Below are 27079 nucleotides of genomic sequence, written 5' to 3' on the forward strand. Positions count from 1 at the left end.
GCAATGGGAAAATCTATGCGAAACGCATTGTTCATTTGTTGTCTCTGCGACGTCCTATTTCCAACTTGTTTCCTCGCATTTGAAAATCAAATTCAATTTGCAGTTCTGTATTATGAAATTCATCAAAAGTTTCACCGAAAATGTACTTTCTTGGTTATCCACTGATGAAGTTTGGGAAAATATTTACATTGCTTTTTCGCGAAAAACCGTCGGCCTACAAAGGTGAAGCAGAATGAACAGTGAACAACAACAACTGTAAACAAAACTTATTTCAAGTAAATTAATCTCATCAGAAAATAAAAAACCCTTTACAAACTTTAAGTGTCAAAGTAAATCTTTCTAACTTACCTGCTGAATGTTTTCTCACAGCCATGAAAGTGGCAATTAATGCACTTAATCGCTGTCACTGCACAGGTCGCCATGGTTGTTTTGGGAGTATCAAGACGGCGGATGGTGACTTCAGTTTTGGTGGCCAATGAGCCATCCAGGCTTTTTTCTTTTCTTTTTTTTTTTTTTTTTAAGATTAGTGCAGCCGATAGGATCATTGGAGCATGATCTGGCCAGGAAAAAAGACCACCCACTTGCTGGTCCTCATGAAAAAATCAACAGCTTGCCCAAAGACAGAATTTCTCTTTTTATTTTTGTAGCTCGATGGACGTTTGTTTACACGTACAGTATATAAAACATTTTTACTTACAATGCTGTACAAAAAACACCTCTTTGTTTGGTTTACAGAAATACATCTGACCCAACTCAACCCTGTTTAGTGTTTTACAATTCAACACACATGCAGAACTCTTTTCAGCAACTGTAACACACCTGGGAACCTGTTACTATGACAACGCGTCTACTTTTATCCAACGGCTTTACTTCCCGACATCAGCACGATCCTTCCACCTACCCGCTTGTGCTCAGATCCTAAATCAAATGAAGTATTCCAAATATGAAAAAAGAAGCATATTAAACACACAAACGGTCAAAATATCAACATATATAAATAGAAGTACAAAATACTGGTAGTTAAAACAAAAACAGCTATTTACAAGGCAAAGAAAGAAAGAAAGAAAGAAAGGCGTAACTGAGTTGACCTTTCTTTCTTGTTCAACGACGAGACTGAGATGAAACACTTGAAATTTGCTGCACTTATCCCCGCTACATTCAAGCAGTCTTTTGAACAATAAACAGACACACACACACACACACACACAAAAAAGTCTTTGGTCACCCTAAAATGTGACAGCACGGGACATTTCAACGTCATATTTTAACGTACAACATGAAAAGTGCAGAATGTCACTTGCTACAGTTAAACTGGAGTAGCAAAACTTTTTGCTTTTTTTGTGTTTTTAAGACTCTATGGACGAGCGTCTCTGGTCGGTCCGTAGCATGCATGTCCGCCGCACAGGTGACACGCAAAAAAAAAAAAAAAAAAGTAGCTTAAGCCTGGATTGTGTCAGGCACACGGTCTCAACAACTCCCTAAAATGTGGCCCTAAGGTTGTGGTTCGTGGAGGGCTCGGTGTATTTCCTGGAAGGACGGCCTTTCCTTGGTGTTCCTCCTCCAGCAGCCCAGCATGATCTTGTAGAGCGAGTCCGGGCACAGCACGGGCTGCGGAAGGTAGATCTGTACGAAAAGGACATATTGTGGAAAAATGAGGCGGCACGGTGTCTCAGCTGGTAAAGCGTTTGCCTCACAGTTCTGAAGACCCGGGTTCGATCCCAGCCTCACCTGTGTGGAGTTGGCATGTTCCCCCCCCCCCGTGCCTAAGCGTGTTTTCTCCAGGCACTCCATTTTCCTCCCACATCCCAAAAACATGCAACATTAATTGGAGACTCTAAATTGCCCATAGGTGTAATTGAGAGTGGCTGTATGTGCCCTGCGATTGGCTGGCAACTAGTTCAGGGTGTACCATGCCTCGTGCCCATTGACAGCGGGGTTAGGGTCCAGCACTCCGCGCGACCCTCGTGTGGATAAGTGGCAAAGAAAATGGATGGATATGGAAAATTTTTATTGTTTGCATCCAAATAGCTGGGGCTGTACAAACAAGTAAGTCTTAAAATGCATATTTCTGGTTACATACCGAGAGCTGCAACAATTAATCGGTTGTTTTACTTAAAATAATCCAAATCCCAAGAATTTCAAGACTTTTTTTACTTTTACTTTGAAAAATCACGATCGATATTTTTGCATATTTTCCAAAATGTAATGGACCAAACCGGCAACTGAATCATATCCATTTTATGTTTGTGCATTGTCAATTTCAAATGTTCTGTTTTTCAGTGTACGATGGAAATTTCCATTAGCCAATTTCCATTAATCATTGATGAATTGAAAAATAATCAACCGATCACATGATTATTAAATTCCCGGCCTACTGAGTGCACCTGGTTATAAGCCTCACCGAGTACATTTGTAAAGGAAATACCATTTGGTACTTACATAGGCCCCAGTCGTGTAAAAGGGTTAGTAAAAGTGCCCACGTTGAAACCCAAGATATTTACAAAGAAAGACGGTATACGGAGAGTTTAACACTAGCGCTGCCGCGCTAACAGGGGAGGTTAAAAAAATATACTCGTAAAAATCACTGAGACACGGCAGTAACATGCTAGCGCAGCGCTAAAAGGGCCGGACCGGTAAAAGTCACTGCCTTGGCACATACATTCCACCGGTCTCACTCTCACCTTTTCCGCTCGAGTGCCCCGTTACGGTTGTTGGAAAAAATGCACAAAGTAGCCGCATCGCCGCATAAACCGTAGGACTGAAAGCGTGTGGAAAAAGTCGCGGCTTATAGCCTGGAAATTACGGTAATTATATAATTGCCCCCCTTATCCCAAATTTCTCTGCCAATGGCTTTGCAGGAAAACATCCAAAGCTGCACTGTAGTTGGCGAGTGTGATTAGGCAGCTTCATGATTAAATGTTGACTCCACGAGTGAAATTATACAGGCGCTTGCTTTAAGTGCGTGCATCGAGACGATATGGTTCGATTAGCCTGTGGTAGCTTTGCGTCTCCTTTAATTGAAAAGAAAACATTCGATGCTGCTCAGCGCTCACCTGTCTTTTCTGATCTCGGAAGAACTCCCCCGTGTTTTCGATAACCTGCTCGTCTGTGAGCTGAGAGTAGGGCTGCTCTTTGCAGAAGTTGAGGATCTCCCACAGGGTGACCGCAAAGGCCCACACGTCGCTCGCTGTGGTGAACTTGCCCTGCGCCCGGACAAAATCATTTCTAATGTTATCATCTGGAGAAAGCGGTGAAACTACAGCAGTCTGAAAAATTATATTGACCCACACATGCTTCATCGGTCACACATAGCGGGGAATTCAAACTTTCCCCACACCTCACTAAAGTCTTGATGATATTCAGCAATACTGTACAACCGTCGACGAGGAGCGGCCCAACAATCCACAGGCCACAAACAACAACCTGCTGTAGCCGCACATTTTTGAGTGGCCTTTTAATGTGGGCAGCCGAACACACATGGCAATGGATTATCTCGGCAAAGGTGATGTGCTCATTAACACAGATTTATCAACAATATTCGAGAGGAATAGCAAAAGCATTTGTTGGGTTTATAGTTTTGTTCAATATATGATTTTGGTATTGTCAACATTCCACATTTTTTTCCTTAAAAACAGGCAACAGGCGGCCCGGTGGATCAGCTGGTAAAGCGTTGGCCTCACGCTTCTGAGGACCCGGGTTCAATCCCGGCCCCGCCTGTGTGAAGTTTGCATGTTCTCCCCGTGCCTATGTGGGTTTCCTCTGGGCACTCCGGTTTCCTCCCACATCCCAAAAACATGCAACATTAATTGGACACTTTAAATTGCCCCAAGGTGGGATTGTGAGTGCGGCCGTTTGTCTCTATGTGCCCTGCGATTGGCTGGCGACCAGTTCAGGGTGTACGCTGCCTCCTGTCCATTGACAGCTGGGATAAGCTCCAGCATTCCCCGCAACCCTCGTGAGGATAAGCGGCAAAGAAAATGGATGGAAGGATGGATTGGTCCTCACCAGCAGGATGCTTTCCCAGGACATCCAGCGGATGGGCAGCACGGCACGGCCCTGGATGCGGTAGTAATCGCCGCTGTAAAGGTTCCTGCTCATGCCGAAGTCGGCTATCTTGATGGTGAAGTTCTTGCCCACCAGGCAGTTCCGTGTGGCGAGGTCTCGATGTACAAAGTTGAGCGAGGACAGGTACTTCATGCCCGACGCTATCTGGGCGGCCATGTAGCACAGGTTGCCCAGACTGGACAGGGAGGAGAAGGTTGGAAGAATGTGAGGTGTTTAAAAAAAAAAAAAAAATTGTGACAGATAATCTGTGATACAGTATTTTATATTGTATTATATTTATTTGAGTGGTCAGAAAGCTGAACAAATTAAATTCATATCTCAAGGCATCAGTGTACTTTCTTAGTGCATGTTATTATATTTTTGAGGTGAGATTTCTGCATTATGGTAAATATTTTTGCACGTTTTAACTTTTACTTCTTACATTTAAAAAACAGATCTGTTCTTTATACTCCTCACTTTGTCAAAACAGCCTTGTTATTTTCTGTAATATCCAGTGATTTTTTTTTTTTATTGAACTTTCAGTTTAATAATTATTCAAGTTAATAAAATGGAACTTTTTCTGTGCATTTTATTCCCATTGCACCAAAACAGACAATGTGTATAATTAATAATTAACACTACAAATTCATTTTCGCTCATGAGTTTAAGTCCATTTCAAAGTCAGCATATTCCATACGTATATTTAAATATATGATTTGAATCCATGCAGTACTTTTACCTTTTCAAAACAAGTACCGTAATTTCCAGCCTACAAGCCGCGACTTTTTTCACACGCTTTCAGCCGTGCGGTTTATGCGGTGATGCGGCTAATTTGTGCATTTTTTCAAACGGCTGCAAGGGGGCATTCGAGTGGAAAAGGTAAGCATGAGACCGGTAGAATAAATGTGCTTAGGAAGTGACTTTTACCAGCCTTGTTAGCACTGCGCTAGCGTTAGCACTGTGCTAGCATGTTGCTGCTGTGTTACTGACATGTCTCAGTGATATTTACCGTTAAGTTTTATTTTAACCGGCCCAGTTAGCGTTAGTGCGGTGCTAGCGTTAAATTCTTTTTGTGTACTGTCTATCTTTGTAAATATCTCGTGTTTCTATGTGGGTTTCAACGTGGGCACTTGCGGCTTTTACACAGCTGGTAGGTATTTCCTTTACAAATGTACTCTGTGAGCCTTGTAACCAGGTGCGCTCTGTAGGCCGGGAATTACGGTATCTGTATTGGTACTTTCGCCCCTTGTGAGCATACCTGACTGTGGGCGCGTTGCTGAGCAGCGCCAGCTGTCCCTCCGGCTCGTGGCGGGACAAAAACTGGTTGAGGTCTCCGTTCTCCATGTATTCTGTGATCATGCACAGGGGGTCGCTGTAGATGCACACAGCCAGCAGGCGAACGATGTTTGGGTCCTTCAGGCGGGACATGATCTTGATCTCTTTCAGGAAGTCGTTCCTGAGGATGCAGGAGAAACAAAGTGCAGTGGAAGTGGAAGTCACAGTCCCCTCGCCGCTCACATCCTGAGGTCCACCTCCATTGTCCAACAGATGAAAATACTATTTGATTAAATGACGGCTTGGTTACATCCTGGTCACAGTTTTTTGGAGGGGTGCAGATCACAAGAATGCCCTGATGTATTTCAGAAAAAAGCTGTCGCTCAAATGTTTCTTTTTAGTTTAAAATGGATTACTTTAACCAGGATCCCTTGCAGCATCGTGCCCGTGGTCTGTTTCACGCTGGTCTCTGTACCGTAAAATGTGCACAGTAAATCCATATTGGCTGGCTGGGTGGATCTGCTTCACAAGCTACGTAGCTTAGCTGCTAGTTAGCAGTAGCTGGCAAGCTCATAAATTATCTGCCACGATGTGTTGACTGAATCTTGCACAAGGTCATGTAACAACATCCCAACAACGAGTAGTATGTAGGTATGTTATTGTTATATTAGTTATGAATGGAATGCAATGATATAATTCGTGATTTGTTTATTCAGGCATATTCACGATTTTGGATCATCACTGATTCATTCTGATATACTCCTACTATATACTACAATAGAGAAAAGAGATGGATAGATCGAGCGCGGAGGTGTACCTATTAAAGTGCACATTTCAACTCCTTTACCTTGCATTTTTGCTAGCATCCGACCGGAGCATCTTGACCGCTACTAAAACCGTCGCCTCTTCTGGCACGTCAAATAAAAACTCTTTATTCATAAACTCCTGCATTCCCTCTGCCTCACATAGATGCACCTATGAACAAGAAAAGAAAACAGTCATGTGACCTTTCTTCACTCTCCAATTGAACGCCTGGGAACGAGGAGCGACCTCTCCAAACTGGCCCTCTCCGAGCTTCTCTTTGAACGTGAGCAGTTTCCGCGGGAACTCCTCCACCGCGACGTCCTTTCCGGAAAGCAAGTCCATGGCGAGTGCCGGGATGGCGTACGTATTCCCTCCGGTCACGCCCTGCAGGTTGACGATGTCCGCCTCTGCGTAGTGAGGGACGCCGTCCTGCGTCATCGTGCTGCTGGAGGCTGGAGCGCAGTGATGAGAAATGGTTATTTACAATGAATAGAAAAAGTCTACACACCCATGCTCAAATGGCAGGTTTTGGTGATTTAAAAAAAAAAAAAAAAAGAGACCATCCATCCATATACAGTGAAGAAAATAAGTATTTGAACACCCTGCTATATTGCAAATTCTCCCACTTAGATATAATGGAGGGGTCTGAAATTTTCATCATAGGTGCATCTCCACTGTGAGAGAGATCATCTAAAAAGAAAAATCCAGAAATCACAATGTTTGATTTTTTTTTTTTTTATCAGGGTGTTCAAATACTTATTTTCTTCACTGTACAATTTCAAAACATTTTTCTACTTTTCATCTGACCTATTATTGTATTAAAAAAAGTTTTAAGATTGTCCGTAAAAATTTAAATCAAAGTATTTGCACAAGTGCGAACACCCTTTTATAGCAGAAATATGGCTATTTAGAAGAAACTTCATAAACATGTAAACTTGTGAAATGGGAACCACCATTAGACAGACAGAGACAGAGAGAGAGAGAGACAGAGAGAGACAGAGACAGAGACAGAGACAGAGACAGAGACAGAGAGAGAGAGAGAGAGAGAGAGAGAGAGAGAGAGAGAGAGAGAGAGAGAGAGAGAGAGAGAGAGAGAGAGAGATAGATAGATAGATAGATATAGATAGATAGATATAGATAGATAGATAGATCGATAGATAGATAGATAGATAGATAGATAGATAGATAGATAGATAGATAGATAGATATAGATAGATAGATAATACTGCCATGCCCATCCTTTACTGTAGTTATGGTCTTCTTTTGGTGATGACCAGTGCTGTGTAACTTTATGACAAACATTAAAATTATGGACAAAAAAGGTCAACCTTGGTTTCATCTGATCATAACACATTTCCCCACGTTTTGAGAATATTAACATGAGTGATGGGATATGATATTTAGGGTGGAAAGTACTGACACTCTATCACATTTTCCCGTTTTGTTACCTTAGATTCCCAGATGAAATTATTTTGTCCTCAAAATTCTACAAATATCACTTCATAATCACACCATGAAACAGTTTTAATTTTCAAAAATGGATTTAAAAAAAAAGCTAACTTTCTGGATGCACTGTGCAGTATACTGTTCATACCCCATATAGCTGCAATATTACCAGTATATCACAATAGTTTAAGATATTTTTTGATATACAGGACTATACAAAATAAGTAAAAAAAAATTTTGTCGTGATTTTGTTGTTGACGGTGCGTCGTATCTGCAGTATGGCATTTTTAAGAGATTCGCACATGTGCCTCACAAACATTCTCTGAGGTTTTCTATTTACTTTTGGAATTACACTGTGGGCGGTATCAAAATGCTCCTTCTGGCCAAAAATGGCCCAGGGGTCATAGGTCGTGTTTGCTGCTTTATGTGTGCATGTGTTTCACTGTACCAGGTTCCTCTGAGGTCTGCGTGAACTCGGGCAGCTTGCATATGAGCCGCGAGGGCTCCTGGTAATCTGGAGCCAGAGGGAAGATGCGCTCGTAGGTGGAGCTGGACTCCTGTTCACTGGTGGTGCTGCTCGACTGGTTGTGATTGTAGGCGAAGGTCTCGCTCTGTGTTGACAAAGTGACTCACCGTTATTTCTAATGCGCTAGAAGAAGTGTCTCACGAGATCCAGCAGAAGGCAGCAAATGCCGTTGCGATATGTATAGTGCAGTGAGTCCGCCTTGAAAAAGACTTAGCTCTCCAAGTATCATCAACATTACAATACAGCTGCGTAGTAAGCTTAAATTTTCATCAAAATTGAGACAAATTGTACCTAAAAACAACCAGATCCTAATAAATGTCTTGAAATTAAAAGCTAAATACAACTGAAGTGTACCTGGGCTGTGATTCTTTTACATTCCACTAGAGGGAGCCCACACGCCACACTTTGAAATCACGAGTAAGATACATAGCTGTGGGGTCTGCTAAATAAATAAATCACCAAGCGACTGACCTTCTCCAACATCTTCTGCCACACCTGCCTCCACAGGATGATGACAATGATGGCCACCAGGATGAAGATGATGGCTACAAGACAGCCAATCAGAATGCGTGTGGTACTGTCATCCACTTTGTGGGTTGGGTCGTCCTCTGGGGGAGGGGGACAGGAATGCATGTGACGTACAGTAGCAGTGAAGTACAGTCCTACCGCCGTGGTCATCTTTTTAAGTGTAATTGATGACAAGTACACTGCAACCCTAACCTTGAAACCTTGAAAACTGACCCTAATGTTCATCCCCAATTTCTCACAGTTTGTTTCATCCCCATGCAATGAAAAGTACTATTTTCGAGGATGTCAGATGTTGAACTGGTTTCACTCACAAACGGAGACCCCGGGGCAGTATTATTGGTTACACATGTATGCACATAAATCAGAGGACCGCTTGTTTGGGGCCAGTGTCAAGAACGCAAGCAGGCCTCCTTGGAAAAAAATGTAAATGTGGATTTCTTCACTTCCTTATTCAACTTCAATCTCTTGGGAAATGAAGTGTTTTTGTTTGTTTGTTTGTTTGTGTGAAACGAGCGCAATAAAAACGATTAATGATGCTAGCGGTTGCCCACAGTTGGGTGGGAGAAGCCTTAAGGGATCACATATGCACACATGCGCACACAGACACACACTGGAAACACAAAACTGCATAGTACAGAAAATATGAACTTGAGGGGGAAAAAAAACTCATAGTTTTCACTCCTGACCTGGCTGGATGATGGGCGGCAGTCCCGTCTTTGGAGGACTCAGTGTTGTGTTATACATGGCCGTATCTGACTGGAAGGTGATCTCGCTGAACAATAGCCAGACATCTGCAAAGTAGAACTGGCACTTGACGGCGCTGGCCATGTGATTGGCCAGCGGGACGGCGACAAAGCGTGCGCCGGGGTCCTTGTCGTCCACGGCGGGGCTGAAAGCAAGCGGAGTGGCCTCCCAGTCTGACTCGGAGCGGAAGTGGCACACCACCTGCTGGAAGGTCTTGACGTTGTGCGTGAACATGTTGTTGCAGTGAACCTGGAATCGGACGACAAAAGTGAGGATCAGAAATTTGGGATTTTCTTTTTAAGTGGCTAAAAATGCAAATTTAAGTGGGCAGCAGGTGGGGCGTAACTGCAGCGTAACGTGGGTTTCCATTTTTCTACTTTCTTTTAAAATACATTCTTTAAATTCTTTAAAAATTAATAATTATAAAAAATTAAATAAAAATAATTCTTTAAAAACAGTTAAGATGTTGTTTTTTTCAATCTCAAATTTTAGTGTTGCTCAGTTCATCTTAGGGGTATTTCAAAATGGACTAGAATGTTCAAATAACAGAGGATAGGCTCCAAAAAATTCCTGTGAAGGAGAGCTTGAAAGTGGCAAATAAAGAATAGATGGGGGAACACTGCACTGAGGAAGAACAGAGAAACATAAAAAAGTTAACAGTTTAAATTAAGGTAATGCGGTGGATGGGGGGGGGGGGGGGGGGGGGGGGGGCTTCACCATCATTGTTGTGAAGTTTCGTATGCGGTCGAACTCGAACATGATCTCCACGTATCCGCCGGGGAAGCTCTGATTGCTCCAGCCCACGTAGTCGTAGCCGGGCCACGCGTTGTACACGTGGCTATCCGTGAAATCGTCCAGCCCGCACACGCCGTCCGTCAGCTGGCCCAAGCCCTCTGTCATGCTGGGACATACACAGGACATAAGAAATGGAATAAGTACGCAATGTACTGGAAAAAGCAACCCATACTACTCACGTGTATTGTAATTACATTAGAATGACATAGCCATAATCCATTTTTAAATCAACTTTTATTAACTCCTTCTATGGTTTGCGTCTGCTTTAGGTTCTGACCAAATGGTGACAATGAACATTTGTTGATGGCAGACATTTTTTTTCATAGATTCAGAAACGGTCCCTGACAGAAATAAGATTGAAGCAAAGTGATAGTTACCACCACAAGGTGGAGGAATCGGGCAAACAATTGAATGACGACAATGTAGGCCTGTGTCATGGAGGACATTATTCATACACAATGCCATAATCCAAACCCTCACATGTCATTCCTTTGCAAGCTGACTCAGTCGTTCCCATGAGGGGAGGGTTTGCCAACTGGACCCACTGGCCACTGTCTCTTTGCTGTCACCACGGCAACCGGGCGACAACACTAACAAGGGACCGACGACGAAAAGTTTGAGGCTGCGGACGATGAGAAGACACACACACACACACACACACACACACACACACACACACACACTCACTCACTCACTGACCTGTAGATGACGGCGCCGTCGTAGACTGAGTCGTTGAGGTAGACAGCGTGTTCGGGTAAGTTCATCTGCTGGCCCACTGGAGCGTTGTACGACACCAGGCCATCTGTAAATCAAACATCATCAACTGCTTGACAGGGAAGTTGAAAGGAAGGGGTTCATTATTATCTATTTGCAGTGGCATTTCTAGGGGAGGTCAGGCCCCCCACCACTTTGTTTTTTTTTTTTTTTTTTTTGCCCTTTGCCCATCGTACCAAGCCATTCGCAGCCGTACAGCTCGACCCTCATGCAGACGTTCTGGGAGTTGTCTATGACGGGCATGAAGCGCACAAATCGAGCGACAATGGGGGGCTCCAAGTCCTTCAGCACGATATCGTAGGCGTTCCTGTTCCCCTCAATCTTCTGCATGTGGCACACACACACACACACACACACACACACACACACACACACACACACACCACACACACACACACTCCTGTCACGCTTTAAAGTTAATTTTATTGTGCGCCAAACTATAATTAAGTCTGTGAGACCTTGAATGGCCTAATTCTTTTTTTGCCATTTTTAAGTTAAAGGGGAAATTCGCTGGTTGGCATTAACAACGTATCCAATAGGTCATGTGATATGTACCCTATTTTGCCAATGTGATGTTAAATCATCTCATTTAATAGTGTTTTGAGAAGATTTTTATTGACAATTCTGAATTTTCCGGGGCACTGTTATTTTCGTGAGTCACATGATCTACGTGCACGGATGTGACGTGTTACGTGCCGCAACAAAGGCTCGATTACATGGGACACCATTCATGCCTAGCGCTGATTTCTCGGATTTATCCTAATCTCATGAAGAAATAGCAGTATCGGTTTATTGGGAAGACACAGGAATACTTCCATACAAGCTCACGGCTCCCCCAACCACAGAAGCTCGTCTAACGGCCTCCCTGGACGCCAAAGCTCGGCTAACGGCCTTCCCGACCGCAGAAGCTCGGCTAACAGCCTCCCCGGACGGCGAAGCTCAGCTAACAGCCTCCACGACCGCAGAAGCTCGGCTAACAGCCTCCCCAGACGCCGAAGCTGGCCTAACGGCCTTCCCGGACGCCCAAGCTTAGCTCGCGGCCTGCCGCCAGAGCTCGCTCGTCAGACTTCGCGTCAATCCCGTCTGAAGAACTGTCCGCGGGTGCCGGCCCAGAGATCCGGGGGCCTTTGTTTACGCACTTATGTCACACGTACACCTCAGAGTAGTCAGACTCCGCATCATTCCGCCCGAAGAACCATCCGAATATTCAACATTATTTATAGCCACAGGTTAAAATCTGTATGGAAGTATTCCTCCGTCTTCCCAATCAACCGAGACTGCTATTTCTTCATCAAATGAGGATACATCCGAGAAATCAGTTCTGGGCATAAATGGTGTCCCAAGTAATCAAGCCTTTGTTGCGGCACGAAACACGTCACATCAGCGCATGTAGGTCATGTGACTTGCGAAAATGGCAGCGCCCCTGAAAATTCGTAATTGTCGATAAAAAGCTTTTAAAAACACAATTAAATAAGAGAGGATTTAACATCACATTGTCAAAATAGAGTACATATTACATGACCTATTGGATACGTTGTTAATGCAAGCCAGTGGATTCCGCCTTTAAGCACTGAAATGAAGAGAAAAAGGCCTAACTTTCCAATGAATACTGATTTTGACGCACAGGGTGCAAGTCCTTTTTACCCCCATATTAATAAGTGCAACAGTATGTAAACGCTCATTTCCAAGATGGCCACACCCAGTAAAACAAAGCTTCACCCCCCGTGAAACATCCCAGCAAGAAAGGTTCAGAGATTGCGAAAAGAATGTTTTCAACTGGGTGCCAGTCCATCTGGCTATTAATACAGAATGTTATTGACCACCTTTCATGATTTGACGGATGTGCGGATTTAGCCCAATGTTGCACTAAATTTGCTTTTTTGGAGGGAATGCCAGTTTGGGTCTTTGCTTTCAGGCAACCTAGAAGATAAAAACCAGGATCCAACCGATGAAATGTAAGATAACCATACTAGTACAACAGCAAAATAATATGACCCAATATAAATACCTAATATGATATACTGTAACTCGTAAGAAGTCAATGAAAAATGATGGCAAGCTTTTCCACCCATAAAATGACCTCGAGTTCTACACCTGTACTTCAAATGGACCAACTCACCTGCTTGCCCTGCCGGTTGCGCCACGAGATCCAACGACTGCCATCTCGGCTGTACTTGATCGTGTACACCTGGGCGAACTCGTTGCCGATGCCGCCGGCGTGGCGCCCCTGGGTGCCCACCAGGGTGATGAAGTGCAACGAGCGCAAGTCGATCTGCAGGAACTCTTTGTGGGGCTCCACCGTGATCTCCGGACACCAGGCGCCGTCACCCTCTTCAAAGTTCAACCTGGGAGGCGGACCCCGGGGGTTAGACATCAGGCTCGTCATTTTTGCATTAATGGCTCAAAAACAGGACACATCGGAGAGTGGGAAGGGAATAGTAGGACAAAATAAATGTGAGTTGTTCGTCCCAGATCTTATAAAATAGACCAGGGGGGGATAAAGCTCCATCCTTTAATTTAGTCCACCATGTGTTTAAATTATTAAGACTCCTGTAATATGTGTTGAATTAATTCAGCGGTTTCTTTCACCTAAATTACTTCAGTTAAAATGTATCCATTATTTTTACACTTACTTAGCTCATTAAATAACTGCAAAATGAACAATTTTTATGCAATTGTAAAGTTCAGTTCATTCATTTATTGAATTAAATATGAGTCATTAATGTAATTTAAATGATAAATAACGGATTACTTCTTATCAGAAACTATTATTTTTAAAATAACAAATCGCAGGTTACATACACATTCAAAATAAATACAACATAAAAGTTTTAAAATGAACAGTTTTACACAATTGTGTTCCATTCATTAATTGATTTGATTCAATTTATTGATTACATTTCAAACAACAACAGTACTACAACAAATAATTATTTTCTGAATAAAATAACAAAAAAATTGTACATATTTTACATGACCATTTGAAATACTAAAACAAAAAATACATGTATATATATAAAACATACAAAGATTAAGTTTTGGAAATGTATTTTATGTATTTGTTTAACTAATTGTTTACTTAATTACAGTGAATTGTATTATAAATAATAACACTGAGATTTGATTTGTGTCATGTCATTATCCAAGCCGCTTATCCTCACAAAGGTTACGGGAAAGCTGGAGCCTATCCCAGCTAGGTTTGGGCAAAGGGCAGACTACACACTGAACTGGTCGCCAATCAGTCGCGGGGCAGATATTGACACCATCACTGAGCAGGAATCGATCCCACGCCGCCTGCACCAGAGGCAGGCGTGTGTACCACTGCACCATCAGTGACGTGAGATTTAATATTTTATTATTAAAATAAACTGGATATTTCATGGCATTATACACTTAAATCTGTATATTTTATTAAAGAGCGGAAAATAAACAATCAAATCCAGTTTAAATAGCATGATTAGAACACGATAATTAGTCGTTAGTTGTTCATATTTTACTTTTCCTATTTTACATACAGATTTGGTCTTTTATTTATTTTTGTTGATGTCACCTACCTATCTTATCTGTCTGACTTGAGTACAATAATAAAAATGTTACCTACATTGTCGTAGAGTAATATAAAAACACCACAAAGTGAACATTGTACAGTAATTGTATCTTTCAGGTGTTCATTACGGGTGACGAGCGACTTGAAATGCAGCCAGATGGGATTGAGAAAGGGGATTAATCCCATCATCATCCAAACAGTAATTGAAGGCCACCAGTGTTGTGTGTGGCGAACGTACACACACAACACGCTCACAGCGGTTTAACGGTGGAGCTGAGAGTGGGAGCGATATGCAGGTTTTTGGTTTCCAGAAAACAAACGGGCACCTGGCTGGATAGAACGCCCACACACCAACCCATTATCTGGGTAAACATACGATGAAGTCTGGGAGCAACATTGACACGATTCGTTAGCCGTTGTTAGTTTCGCTTCATACAGTAAATGGACACTTTTGGACATTTTTTGAAGGGTGCATGCAGGAGAGGTTGTGTGCGCTGTGCCCGCTGTGGTCAAAGTGGAAGACACACTACCTGCCATGTCGAGCTGCAGTGGATTCAGACCACTGGCTGGAAGCGGAGATGTCCTCATCCTGAATCTGTCCTCCGGACATACCCAGGGGGTAACGACACACACCTAAGACACACACACACACACACACACACACACACACACACACACACACACACAGAACACATTTTACAAAATACAGCCCGCACAAACACGATGATGAATATAAAAATTCCCACCCCTTGTAAGCTCAGGCTGTAAACTCATGATGCAGAGTTTACTCAATGGAGGTTTGGCGAAATCACTAAATAGAAACGTGGTTTTAAATTAGAATTTACCCGGCGGAAAATTTTTGAAGGGCATTCCCTGTTGTCGAAAGACGGCATCTGGAGCCTGAAGGCAATGGTGACGAATTTGATTATTAAAAAAAAAAAAAAAAAAAAAATCACAGAGGAATTGGTGGCGTGCAGTCTCATCGAGAGCATAATAAAGTAATATGTTCCATAATTTACGGCCTGTAAGCCGCGACTTTTTTCACACGCTTTCAACCCTGCGGTTTATGCAGTGATGCGGCTAATTTGTGCCTTTTTTCTAATGGCCGCAAGGGAGCACTCGAGCGGAAAAGGTAGGAGTGAAACCGGTGGAATATATGTACTGAGGAAGTGAGTTTTACCGGTTATCCTGTTAGCGCTGCGCTAGCGTGTAAGTGCTGTGTCTCAGTGATTTTTACCGGTATGTTTTTTTTTTTTTTTTTTTAATGGCCCTGTTAGCGTGGCGCTAGCGTAAGGGCGGCGGTGCTAGCGTTAAAGTCTCAGTGTACCGTCTTTGTAAATATCTCGTGTTTCAATGTGAGCACTTGCAGCATATGTATGTACCAAATGGTATTTCCTTTACATATGTACTGGGTGAGGCTTATAACCAGGTGCGCGTTGTATGCCGGGAATTACGGTATGGTCTAAAGCTACAATATGCAGCAGAATGTCTTTTGATGTTTCACTCCTGCTTGTAGTCTGACTGGTGACGCAATTCTGGTATGGGCTGTACATTCACTTTGTTGTTAAAAATATTCACTCACCTGCCTTGACTCACCAATGATCTGAAGTGACACCCCCTTCTTAATCAATGGGTTTTAATAAGACATCAATCCATCTTTTACAGCTATAACAACTTGAAGTCTTTTGAGAAGGTTTCTCACAAGATTCAGGAAAGTGTATCGGATTTTCTGACAATTCCATTCTCCCATATTTGTGGGAGCAGTTGTTCCATTTCTAACATGACTGTGAACCAGTGTGCGTAGCCCGGTCCATAAAGACATGGATGAGAGAATTTCTTGCAGATGAACTTGACTGATCTTAACAGTGCCCTGACATCAACAGGATAGAACACCTTTGAAATGAATTAGAGCGCAGAGTGACTGTCACCGTTATTACGTGACTTCACAAATACGCTTCTAAACCTTTTTAGAAGTATTACAGCTCTTAGAGCGGTAAAAGGTGCGGAGACGTCAATTAAACCTTAGTGCTTAAGAAGGGGATGTCACTGCAGATCATGCCGTCTGTGAGTCAAGGCAGGTAATCGAATACTTTAGACAATATAGTGTATTTTTACCCATTAAAACCCTTTACAAGTTCGACATGTGCAGTCAATGGAATACACACGGAAACACACCAACACGCACGCACCCACACACGCAACGCCCACCAGTTGCCATTGCCTGTGTTAATCAGAAGCACGTTATACATTCCATCACAGTTACAAGATGCTGTGCACACTTATGCAACCACATTTTCTCAGCTATTTTTTATACACCCTTTTGAAAATCTATATTTTTTCGGTCAATTGTGTTGTATGGGTGAGTTTGAAATCACTTGCTCACTTTTCTTGTATCACAAAAGCTTGGCATTCGGATAGGGGTGTAGAGACTTTTTATATGCACTGAAAATTCAATTCACATTTTTTTTTCCTATGGAAAAATATGATCTTGGAAGACTACCAGCATCTACAGTATTACTTTTGCTTGACAAAACACATAAAAGGGTTGGGGGGAAAAATAAGGATATTGTTGGATCCGAATTCCCATCAAACTGGGTTATTGAAATAATAAACCAGACTAGATCCACTGGGTGTGTGTGTGTGTGTGTATGTGTGCGTGCCAGTTTAAACTGGCATGGCCAGGATGGCGTGTGCGTAGCTGCATGAGGTCAAGGCGGCTGCTCAGAGAACTATTACGCCCCCACGTTGCGGTCAGGTAAAAGCAATATGCCCTGCGCTTCCTGCACGCCCCCTGACTTATTCTTGTGTGGTCTCTTCTCATTTTGGGCCTACCCTCACAAGAGGGACATTAATCCCAAATAAATTCCAGCTGTTCTAGCAGATTTTTCCTGTCTTTTTTAAATTTTTTTCGTTTTTTATCGTAGAAGGCTGAAGGTTTCCTGCTAACACCGAGAACTATTTCAATCTAATCATGATTCCTTCAAACTTGACCAAAACCCCAACAGCAAATAATGATACCACAATCATGCTTCACTGTATATAGTGTCCTTATGGTTCACGCCAAAGATATTTCACCTATTGGAATTATGGCCAAAAATTTGAACCACGGATTCTGCTAAAAATGTGACTACAGAAATGTCCGAAAAAGCCAACGAGAACACTTTAACTTTATTTAGGAGTAACCAGAGCCACTTTAAATGGTGCTGTGGATTCCTACTTAACATGACTTTTAATGGATTTTTTTAAGTTCTGAACATACAGTGAAGAAAATAAGTATGTGAACACCCTGCTGTATTGCAAGTTCTCCCGCTAGGAAATCATGGAGGGGTCTGAAATTTTCATCGTAAGTGGATGTCCACTTTGAGCGAGATAATCTGAAAAGAAAAATCCAGAAATCACAATGATGAGTTAATGTGAAAAGAAAAATCCAGAAATCACAATGATGAGTTCCATCCCGAGAACACCATCCCTGGGACAGGACGACTGCATTATATTCAGGAGAGGACGACCGCGGCCATGTATTGTGAGATTTAGGGGAACAACCTCTTTCCCTCAGACAGAGCATTAAAGATGGGTCGTAGCTGGGTCTTTCAACATGACAATGACCTGAAGCACACGTCCAGGAAAACCAAGGAGTGGCTCTGTAAGAAGCATATCAAGGTTCAGGCATGGCCTAGCCAGTCTCCAGACCTAAACCCAAAAGAAAATCTTTGGAGGGAGCTGAAAATCCATGTTTCTCAGCGACAGCCCAGAAACCTGTCTGATCTAGAGAAGATCTGTGTGGAGGAGTCGGCTAAAATCCCCCCTGCAGTGTGTGCAAACGTGGTGAACAACTAAAGGAAACGTTAGACCTCTGTAATTGTAAACAAAGGCTACTGTAACAAATATTAACGTTGGTTTTCTCAGGTGTTCAAATACCTATTTGCAGCAGTACCACACAAATAAATCGTTAAAAAAAAAAAAAAAAAATCATACATTGTGATTTCTGGATTTTTCTTTTTAGATTATCTCTCTCACAGTGGACATGCACTGACGATGAAAATTTCAGACCCCTCCATAATTTCTAAATGGGAGAACTTGCAATACAGAAGGGTGTTCAAATACTCATTTTCTTCACTGTAGCCACTTGTGCAAGTGTGTGCACACTTATGCAATCCCATTCAAAACAAAAGTTACTTGATAAAAATTGAATAACAAACTGATTTTCTTATGGCATGTATCTGAAATGGATTTACTGATTTGACCGACTCCGCCCGACAGGATGTGACCGTCAGGTAACCCCGTTAACAGTGAAAGACTGTGTGTATGCGCAATGAAATGAAACAGCCAGCGGGTCACATGACCGGCTCCGGAACGACAGACGGAAGTAGTGGAGCGACTAAGAGTGTGAGCATGAAACCTGGTCTCCTTTGAGAAGACGCCAGTAACAGCAGAGCTCAAGGTCTCCTCTGTCCTCCACCTTTCCCTCTGCGCTGATCTCATCCAAATATTTTCTCAACGTGGAAAGCAGAAAGGTTTTTCAGAGTCTCCGATGATGAGACGATAAATGCTAACCCTGATATATATATATATATATATATATATATATATAATACACTTTGGCAAACCATTTCCATTTTCATCAGATTTTTTTTTTCCCAACTTGCCCTCAATAACCTTGCAGGCCACGTTTGCTCCCCTCCCCTCAGACCTCTCTGGGAAGAATTTAGAAGCACGTCACATCAAGCCAAACCGCCAGACTCTTCTAATATTCTCATCCTATTCGAGATGCTCTGCAGTCTAAATAATTACGGTTGTCTGAAGGAAGTGGTGGTCATGAGGCCCAAACAATTGCATCCCGATTTTGACAGGAAACATCAAGAAATATGTTGGTCAGATGTTGGTCTTGAAGAATATCAACGCTAAAACAGGAGGTCTCAAACTGCGGGGCAAAACTTGGGTTTCCCAAAATAATTTGAGAACAATTATTTGGAGGCAGCACGGTGAACAAGTGGTTAGCACATCTGCCTCACAGTTTGGAAGTTGGTGGTTTAATCCCAGGCTGCTCGTGCCTGCGTAGGATTATTCCTAATACTCCACCTTCGTTGGGCCAAAGATTTCCAACGTGGATTAGTCTCTAATTTTGCAACCTATAAATGGGCACCATGTCTTTTGCAGTGTTCAGTGTGATTGCCTTCCACTGGACTCCTTTTTGTTCAAACAGAAAACTATATGAAAATGATTCCTCACATATCATCTGTTCCTTGGCGAGAATTACATTTGTAAATTGCTTTTCTAAAAATAAGACGAGGTAGGAAAGTAGCTCAATAACTAAACTGGCAATTCGGTGCGTTTATAAACTGGCTGCTCTCTGATCGTAGCTATGTTGTTGGTTTAAGCAGTGCACATTAGCTAGGAGTGATGAATAACTATTCAGTTTGAATCAACAGGATTTATTATAGTTTGGGTCATGAATCACCAGGTTGACCTGAAAAAAATAAATAATTCTCATCGCATTTAGGAGCGCAAACAGCAATTAAGTTAAATTGGCATAAGGAAAAATGTCTCCCATGCAATTGGTCCTGGACCCAAAACGTATGAAGACCTCTGGACTCAAGCCATAAGATGGGAAGACATTTGGAATAGGACTTCAGAGACTAGAGTGGGATTCAATGGACTGTCTCGATTTAAGATTTGACTCAAGTTGAAATCATCATGACTTTACTTGGATGCGTGTTCAAAGACTTCAAATGAAACTTGAACTCGAGTTGAAAGACTTGACAAGTACTCCAAAGTAGGAACATTTCAGACATGACTGATTAAATATTTCAACTTTAAGACTAAACTTGGTCTTGTCTTTTTTATAGATTTGAGAGTGAACTTGTATTGGGCCTCAAAGATGTGAGGCGAGACTGAACTTTCCACTGGAAGATTTTGAGGCTAGGCTTGGTCTTGCCCCTAAAACAACTTCAGGCTCAAAGTTGGCTCTATGAAGACCGAGATTTGTCTTTCTCCTAAAACAATTACAGAATAAACTAGATACTAAATGATTTGAGATTAAACTTGGTCTTGCCCTTAAAAACCAGAGACTCGACTTGGTCTTGGCCTTAGAAGATTTGGGACCAGACTAGAACTTGCTCTTCAAAAGGAGAAGAAAAGAAAAAAGCTAGACTTGGTCTTGCCATTGGAAGACTGAGACTAAGACTAGACTTGATCTTGGCCCTAAAAGTCAAGACTAGACTTAAGGTCTTGCACTAAATTGAGACTCATATTGGTCTTGTCACTTCAAAGACTAAGAGTCCACGCTGTCTTGCCTAGTTAAAGACTAAGACTTGACATGGTCTTGTGTCTCAAAGATTTGAAGATAGACTTGCGTTTTCTCCTTGACAGATAACAATTAGAGCTGGTACTTAATAATTGAGACTAGGCTCGGGTTTACCCTCGAAAGACGGATACAAGACCTAGTTTTGCCTCTAGAAGATTTGAGATGGGTTTTGGTCTTACCCCTCAACAAATTCAAGACTAGAGTCGGTCTTGACTGAGATTAGATTGTTGGGTCTGTATGAAGGTAGTTTGGCACATCCAAGTTGGAAAGGGAGCCGTTTGAGAATGTTAACGGATGTTAAGACAGGCCGTCCAAATGTTGGCTTTTGCTGTGTTTATTTATCTACCCGACCCACTCAGAGGTGACCCCTGAGGTGAGCAGCATGGCCAGTCCTTTACATGCTTACGCATATCGACCCCCCACCCCAAACACACACACACACACTACCCATCAGGTTTCACATTGAAGCCACAGCGTCTAAAAATATCACCCCAGGAGAAGATGGAAAAACACCAGCTTTGTGTTACACAGCCGAGAGAGGGAAACGGCGCAAACCTCCATCTCCTCATCATTTGGTTTTCTGAAAGGTAGACTTGTTCACTCGTGTTACCATCTAAACTCTAGCGCCAAATACATTCACACATACACCACAACATGTCTGCAAAATATAAATATACACACACAGCATGGACTAACCGTTTCACGCTGATGCGTAATGGGACATTTAAGACGATCTACAAATCAACAAAACAGTTTTGCCAGTTGTTAGATTCGTTTGTTGATGAATTGTGTCTTGAGAGATGAGTGAGGCTAAATGGAGCGCACTATTTGCCGACCAAGAAATCAGCCCTCAATCTAGTCCAGTTTATCCACGTGAAATTTGGTACGCATGTCTACCATAAAGAGATTCATTTAAAAAAACTCTCCAGACATTCTGCCCGAGACTACACAGGGAGTTGGGCAGGTTAGGATCATTTTGGCCACTTCCAGTTTCTAGTTGTCCTTCAAAAATGAACTCCTCCTTGAAATACTAAAGGAATATCTCAGCCCACAATTCCATCCATACATTTACCTGTCCTGCTAATAAAAAATGTTTCCAAAACAAAAATTCAACCCACGAAGGGGTAGGCATGTCTATCAGGAGTAGAGTGAGAGGAAAAAAAAAGCTCTTCATAACCGATCCCAATTTAATAACTCAATTTAACCCATCATTCAAGGTTCAATTTTGGCTCCATTCTATGGTCCTGCAAATGTGAACTCCTCCAAATGATATTCTCCAAATTTGCATCACATACTCTGTTTTATACAGCCAGGGGGGAAACATTCTCAAACATTTGCGTTTTGGTCATTGCGTGTCGATGGACCCTGGTGGCAAAGCTCAATAACTCGCCATAAAATACGAAACTATCCATCCATCCATCCATCCATCTTCTTTGCCACTTATCCTTACTAGGGTTGCGGGGAGTGCTGGAGCCTATCCCCGCTGTCAACGGGCAGGGGGCGGGGTACACCCTGAACTGGTTGCCAGCCAATCGCAGGGCACATAGAGACAAACAGCCGCACTCACAATCATACCTAGGGGCAATTTAGAGTCTCCAATTAATGTTGCATGTTTTTGGGATGTGGGAGGAAAACGGAGTGCCCGGAGAAAACCCACGCAGGCACAGGGAGAACACGCAAGTGCACATGCACACAGAAGTGTGAGGCCAACGCCTTACCAGCTGAACTCTAAAAACTCACAATTTTGAAATTCAGCCCGTGGAGCCAATTTCCTTTTAGCAATATTAAATTTGCGTGTCCATCAAGAGAAGACCTATAAGAAGTCTAAAAAAAATCCATGGTCGAAAGGACAAAGGAAGGACATTGCCCTTTTTTTGTTGAAGCTACCATTATCGAATCATTTTCAGGGGTCCTTCAAAACTCGTTAATTTCCATTTCAACAAAAAAATGAACTGATTACACTAGACGGCAGAGCAAGAAACCTTAATAACAGACCTCCACAAGGTCAGTTTCTTCGTCGCGTGTGATAAAAGTCCCAGCCTGAAAGTGCCTCCTACGAGCAGAAATGCGACAATGCCACAACTCACTCGAATCGTCGGACACTTTGATTTATTTCAAATTCGGTAGACTGGCACCAAGTCCGCCGTCTAGCAACGCATCGGCTGTGTGAGTCAACTATCATGAGCAAGGCTTGGCTACTGCCAAGAGGGGCGTGGCCAGGCCACTGCTCTGGGCGGTGTCACCTGTCACCGGTCAAAGCTGTTTCACATTCGGACTGTAATTAGGCAGGCATTTAAAGTGGAGCTTTTGTCACTGGCATTTGCCAGTTCATTGCTTTGTGTTAGTGAGTTGCATTCACTCCCCGTGGGACTCTCCTATTGTACGCGTAAGTTATTGTAGCACTAGTCACAGCGATTCTGTGCCCTTTTGTTTTTATCCTGTCCTGTTGAGTTAGTTAGTTTGCTTCACAGTCATCAAACCTTTGCTGTAAGTCTTTTGGTTCTGGCCTAGCCTAGCGTTTTTGTCCCTCTGCCCTGTTGTACTGCTACACCGTGTATGACCCAGTTTCTGGAACAAACCATATTGAACATCATGCCTCTGTCTGGAAGTCCTGCATTTGAGTCCGCCCCCGCACCGGAGATTTGTGACATCAACAGCTTGTCAATAACAATGATTGTCTTTTGCCTTTGTATACTCTAAACACACAAACACACTTCTTCTTCAAGTGTGAAATAACGTTCACCCACTCAGGACTGGGATGGAAAAGACAGAGATGGTGTAAACTCCATCACAAGGGAATTTTAGACAGAGGAAAGTTGGCTTCGCTCGGCATTTCGATTAAGTTCACTAGTGGCTGTTTAATGGGGGGTGGGCGTGGGGGGGGGGAAGACTCTTCTAGAAAGTATCTTGCCTCCATACATTAGAGCAGGTTGACCTGGCTTGTTAGGTCTGGTGAGAAATCCTCGGGTCGGAAAAAATACTTTATTTTTATTTTTTTCCTGAAATGTGAACTTGCTGAACTTTGCCCACAATCTGACGCACGAAGAGTCCTTTATGGACACACACATACACAAAACACACACGCGCAGACACTCACAGGAGAAAGACTATTTGAATGAACTTTCCTGATGTTAGAATGTCTGGTATGCATTAGCCACAGACTCCAATAGAAAAACTGTATCCACAGCAAGCATGTTTTCGCTCATTTATTTGTATGTGAGCCTGCACACGCGCACACACACACTCACAAACACACACACACACACACACACACACACCCAGACACACTGAAAAACAGCAAAGCAAGGTCAAATGACACCAAATTAAAAGTTGAAGAGCAATTATCTGTTTACATTGAAATTGAAATGGACCAGTGCTTGTCGTGCCCCACACCCACTCACTCCACCCGTAAAGCGGGTGAGAATGACCAAAACGATCGCGGAGGCAGTCACAATCCACGCGATTTGTCTTTTATCAACATTCCTACCATCTATTGTAGCGTACAGACAAAGGAGATCTACAACAGGGGAAATTAAGCCTTCATCCACTGATGAGAAATAAGTCACAAATTTGAAAAGGCAGCATGGTCTCCTATAGTCATTAGCACTATCAAAAAAAAAAAAAAAAAACACTGGATAGCTCATTGACCACCAAAGCTAGTCGCCGAAAGCAGATATCCGCCATGTTGGTACTCCCAAAATAACCAACACCTGTGCCAGTTTCGTGGCTCTGAGAAAACATTCCACAGGTAAGTTAGAAAGATTTACTTTGACACTGTTAAATTTTGTTTGTAAAGGGTTTTTTATTTTCTGATTAGCTTAATTCACTTGAACAAAGTTTTGTTTACAGTAGTTGTTGTTCAGTGTTCACTCTGTGCTTCACCTTTATAGGCCAACGGTTTTTCGCGAAAAAGCGATGCAAATATTTTCCTAAACTTCAGTGGAGAACACATTATCGGTGAAATTTTTGATGAATTTCATAATACAGAACTCTGCAAATTGAATTTGATTTTAAAATGGGAGGAAACAAGTCAAAATTTTCTGTCTGAAATAGGACGTCGCAGAGACAACCAATGAACAATACATTTGGCATATATTTTCCCATTGCGAGTCCTTATTTTAAAAAATATCTCTAACTGATTGACTTGAAATTTTATGTTTTTATGACAATAGTATGCTTAGCTTTTTGCTGTTATGATGATAGTGCTTCACAGCGTATTTTGGGAAAAGTGTCATGGAAATCAGGCCCTAGGTAATATGCAAGGTTTCTTAGTTGTCACGGTGCTACGTCTTTCCTTTGGACTTATCCTATTTTGGCTTACCAAGCCCAATTAAAAATCCTTCATGTTACCAGAACCGAAAAAGTGTCAAGCTCACACGACCAGTTTTAATTCTACATGCCAAACTTTGAGAAAAACTCCACCATAATCCAACCTGTAAACCACGTTCTCCACACGTTTTGGGAGTACCAAGATGGCAGCCAACTGCCTTCAACCAATCGACACACCGCATTTTTTTTTTCTTTTTTAAGATCAGTGGTCATTAGCATGTGTTCCTCACAGTTTTGAGGTTTGGGGTTCGAATCTCACCCTTCCTGTGCAGAGTTGTATGTTCTCCCGGGCTTGCGTATATTTTTACGGATTTGTAAAAATGCATGTTAGGATCATTAAACTCTAAATTGTCCACAGTGGTGAATGCAAGTGCATTTGTCTAAACGTTCATTGCAACAGTTAACATTTGATGTTTCAAAGATGATTTTACTGATGGAAAAAAAAAGCATAAAAAGAGCTGCACACTATTACTCTTTTGTAAGTGAGACAATTTACAGCACAGGATCAACTAATCATTGCACGTAAACGAACACACTGCTCTCTCTCTCCTCACCTGGTGTTATGATTGTAAAAAAAATCTCTGCACAAAGACCTCAATGGATTGCAAAACCAGACAAATCGGATTTGAGTATTTAAGCCTGCTCGATAGAAAACAGTGATACAGTATTCCTGTTATTGTCATCAAAGTTGGACTTTCACAACACGCTCGGCTCGAGTGCGCCAAAAGACTGGGAAGAGTGAAGCAGAAGGATGTGGAAGGGATCAGGCATTTTTTTTTTTTTTTTTTTTTACAGGGAGTTCACTGTGACCTTTTCTGACGCAATTACAATTAATTATTATGTAGTTTTAGAAATACGTCCAACAAGTAAAACAAAACAGATTTTTACTGGCTCCCGCTACATTTCTAGAATTTCATCCATGACCCCAAACTTTCCCTCTGGTTCCTTTTTTGCCTCTGCCTACCAAATGTTACAACAAATGACTTCCTTGTGAAAGAAAGTCAAATATTAGCTTTATTTTAGTGACATCACAAAAAACACCCAAGCAGCAGAGCGCGCTGGGGTGAGGAGGCATCAAAGAAACCACAAAAAAAAAAAAAAGAAAAGACAGTAGACCACATGGTTCCCACGAAGCACAACTTATCCAAAATCTTGGGCGTCTCGGCCTTAAAAGCCAACACTGACAAAAGTTGCTTCGGTTTAATATTTGCAAAGCCCTCTGCGTGCTGGGTGAGACACAAGATGACGACAAATTGTGATGCTGAAGAAAGAACATACCTGGGTTGACTTGTGAGCTGACGCATGCGAGCGAGGAAACGAGGAGCAGCAGCCACAAGAGGGCATCACGCGGGCGCTTCATCACAAAAAAAATGGAATGGATCCTGACATGGACACAAAAAATAAAAAAACATGTGAACACTGGCGGTCAAGCTCGGTTTGTTATTTACACCAAAAGTACATACGCTACTGATCTCAAGTAGATTTGACTATTGTAATGGTCTACTGACTGACTGAAAAATAGTGAATTTCAAAGTGCCCCCCCCCCCACATTTTTGAATGGTAGTGTATATATATGGACAATGTAGATATGGATGACCCCAAACTTTTGAAGAGCATTACAACACCCACCAAACCCACTTTTGTAACAAATTGAGGGTATGAATACTAATGTTAATACTAACTAAAGGCTGTGTGACAAAAGAAAGACGTTGACAAATGACAAGGAACTTTATTTTCTTTTCTCTCAGGGCAATTTCAAAAACAGGATCCAATCCATGTAACTGAAGAGGATGATATGATGATATTACTTCAGTTGTGGAAAAAAAAGAGAAAGCAACACGATCCAAGTCCAAAGTAATTATATTTCACGAAATGCCAAAATCTGAGGAAAAACGGTATCCAGAACAAGTAATCATATCCATATAAATCAACGAGCTTTTTGGCACTCATAAATTTTTAAATC

General features: G+C 42.2%; 1 protein-coding gene across 3 annotated transcripts in view; it reads right to left on the reverse strand.

Moving 5' to 3' along the window:
• Positions 1-621: 621 nt before the first annotated feature.
• LOC133503334 (discoidin domain-containing receptor 2-like) overlaps positions 622-27079 on the reverse strand; it is a 36152-nt gene continuing 9694 nt past the window's right edge. For 2 of the 3 annotated variants that reach the window (XM_061824858.1, XM_061824859.1), the window contains exons 2-16: positions 26395-26498; positions 15014-15116; positions 13056-13281; positions 11113-11260; positions 10862-10964; positions 10085-10268; positions 9310-9616; positions 8567-8703; positions 8018-8180; positions 6370-6575; positions 6167-6294; positions 5303-5500; positions 4006-4240; positions 3054-3203; positions 622-1623 (exon numbers count right to left, since the gene is read on the reverse strand). In XM_061824858.1, the coding sequence (XP_061680842.1) occupies positions 1492-1623; positions 3054-3203; positions 4006-4240; positions 5303-5500; positions 6167-6294; positions 6370-6575; positions 8018-8180; positions 8567-8703; positions 9310-9616; positions 10085-10268; positions 10862-10964; positions 11113-11260; positions 13056-13281; positions 15014-15116; positions 26395-26476 (2502 nt within the window). In that variant the 5' untranslated portion in view covers positions 26477-26498 and the 3' untranslated portion in view covers positions 622-1491. Of the gene's footprint in view, positions 1624-3053; positions 3204-4005; positions 4241-5302; positions 5501-6166; positions 6295-6369; positions 6576-8017; positions 8181-8566; positions 8704-9309; positions 9617-10084; positions 10269-10861; positions 10965-11112; positions 11261-13055; positions 13282-15013; positions 15117-22874; positions 22928-26394; positions 26499-27079 lie in introns of those variants that run through there. The other variant, XM_061824860.1, reaches the window with a different exon arrangement.

Source organism: Syngnathoides biaculeatus, chromosome 7 (genome assembly GCF_019802595.1).
Source record: "Syngnathoides biaculeatus isolate LvHL_M chromosome 7, ASM1980259v1, whole genome shotgun sequence".
NCBI lineage: Eukaryota > Metazoa > Chordata > Actinopteri > Syngnathiformes > Syngnathidae > Syngnathoides > Syngnathoides biaculeatus.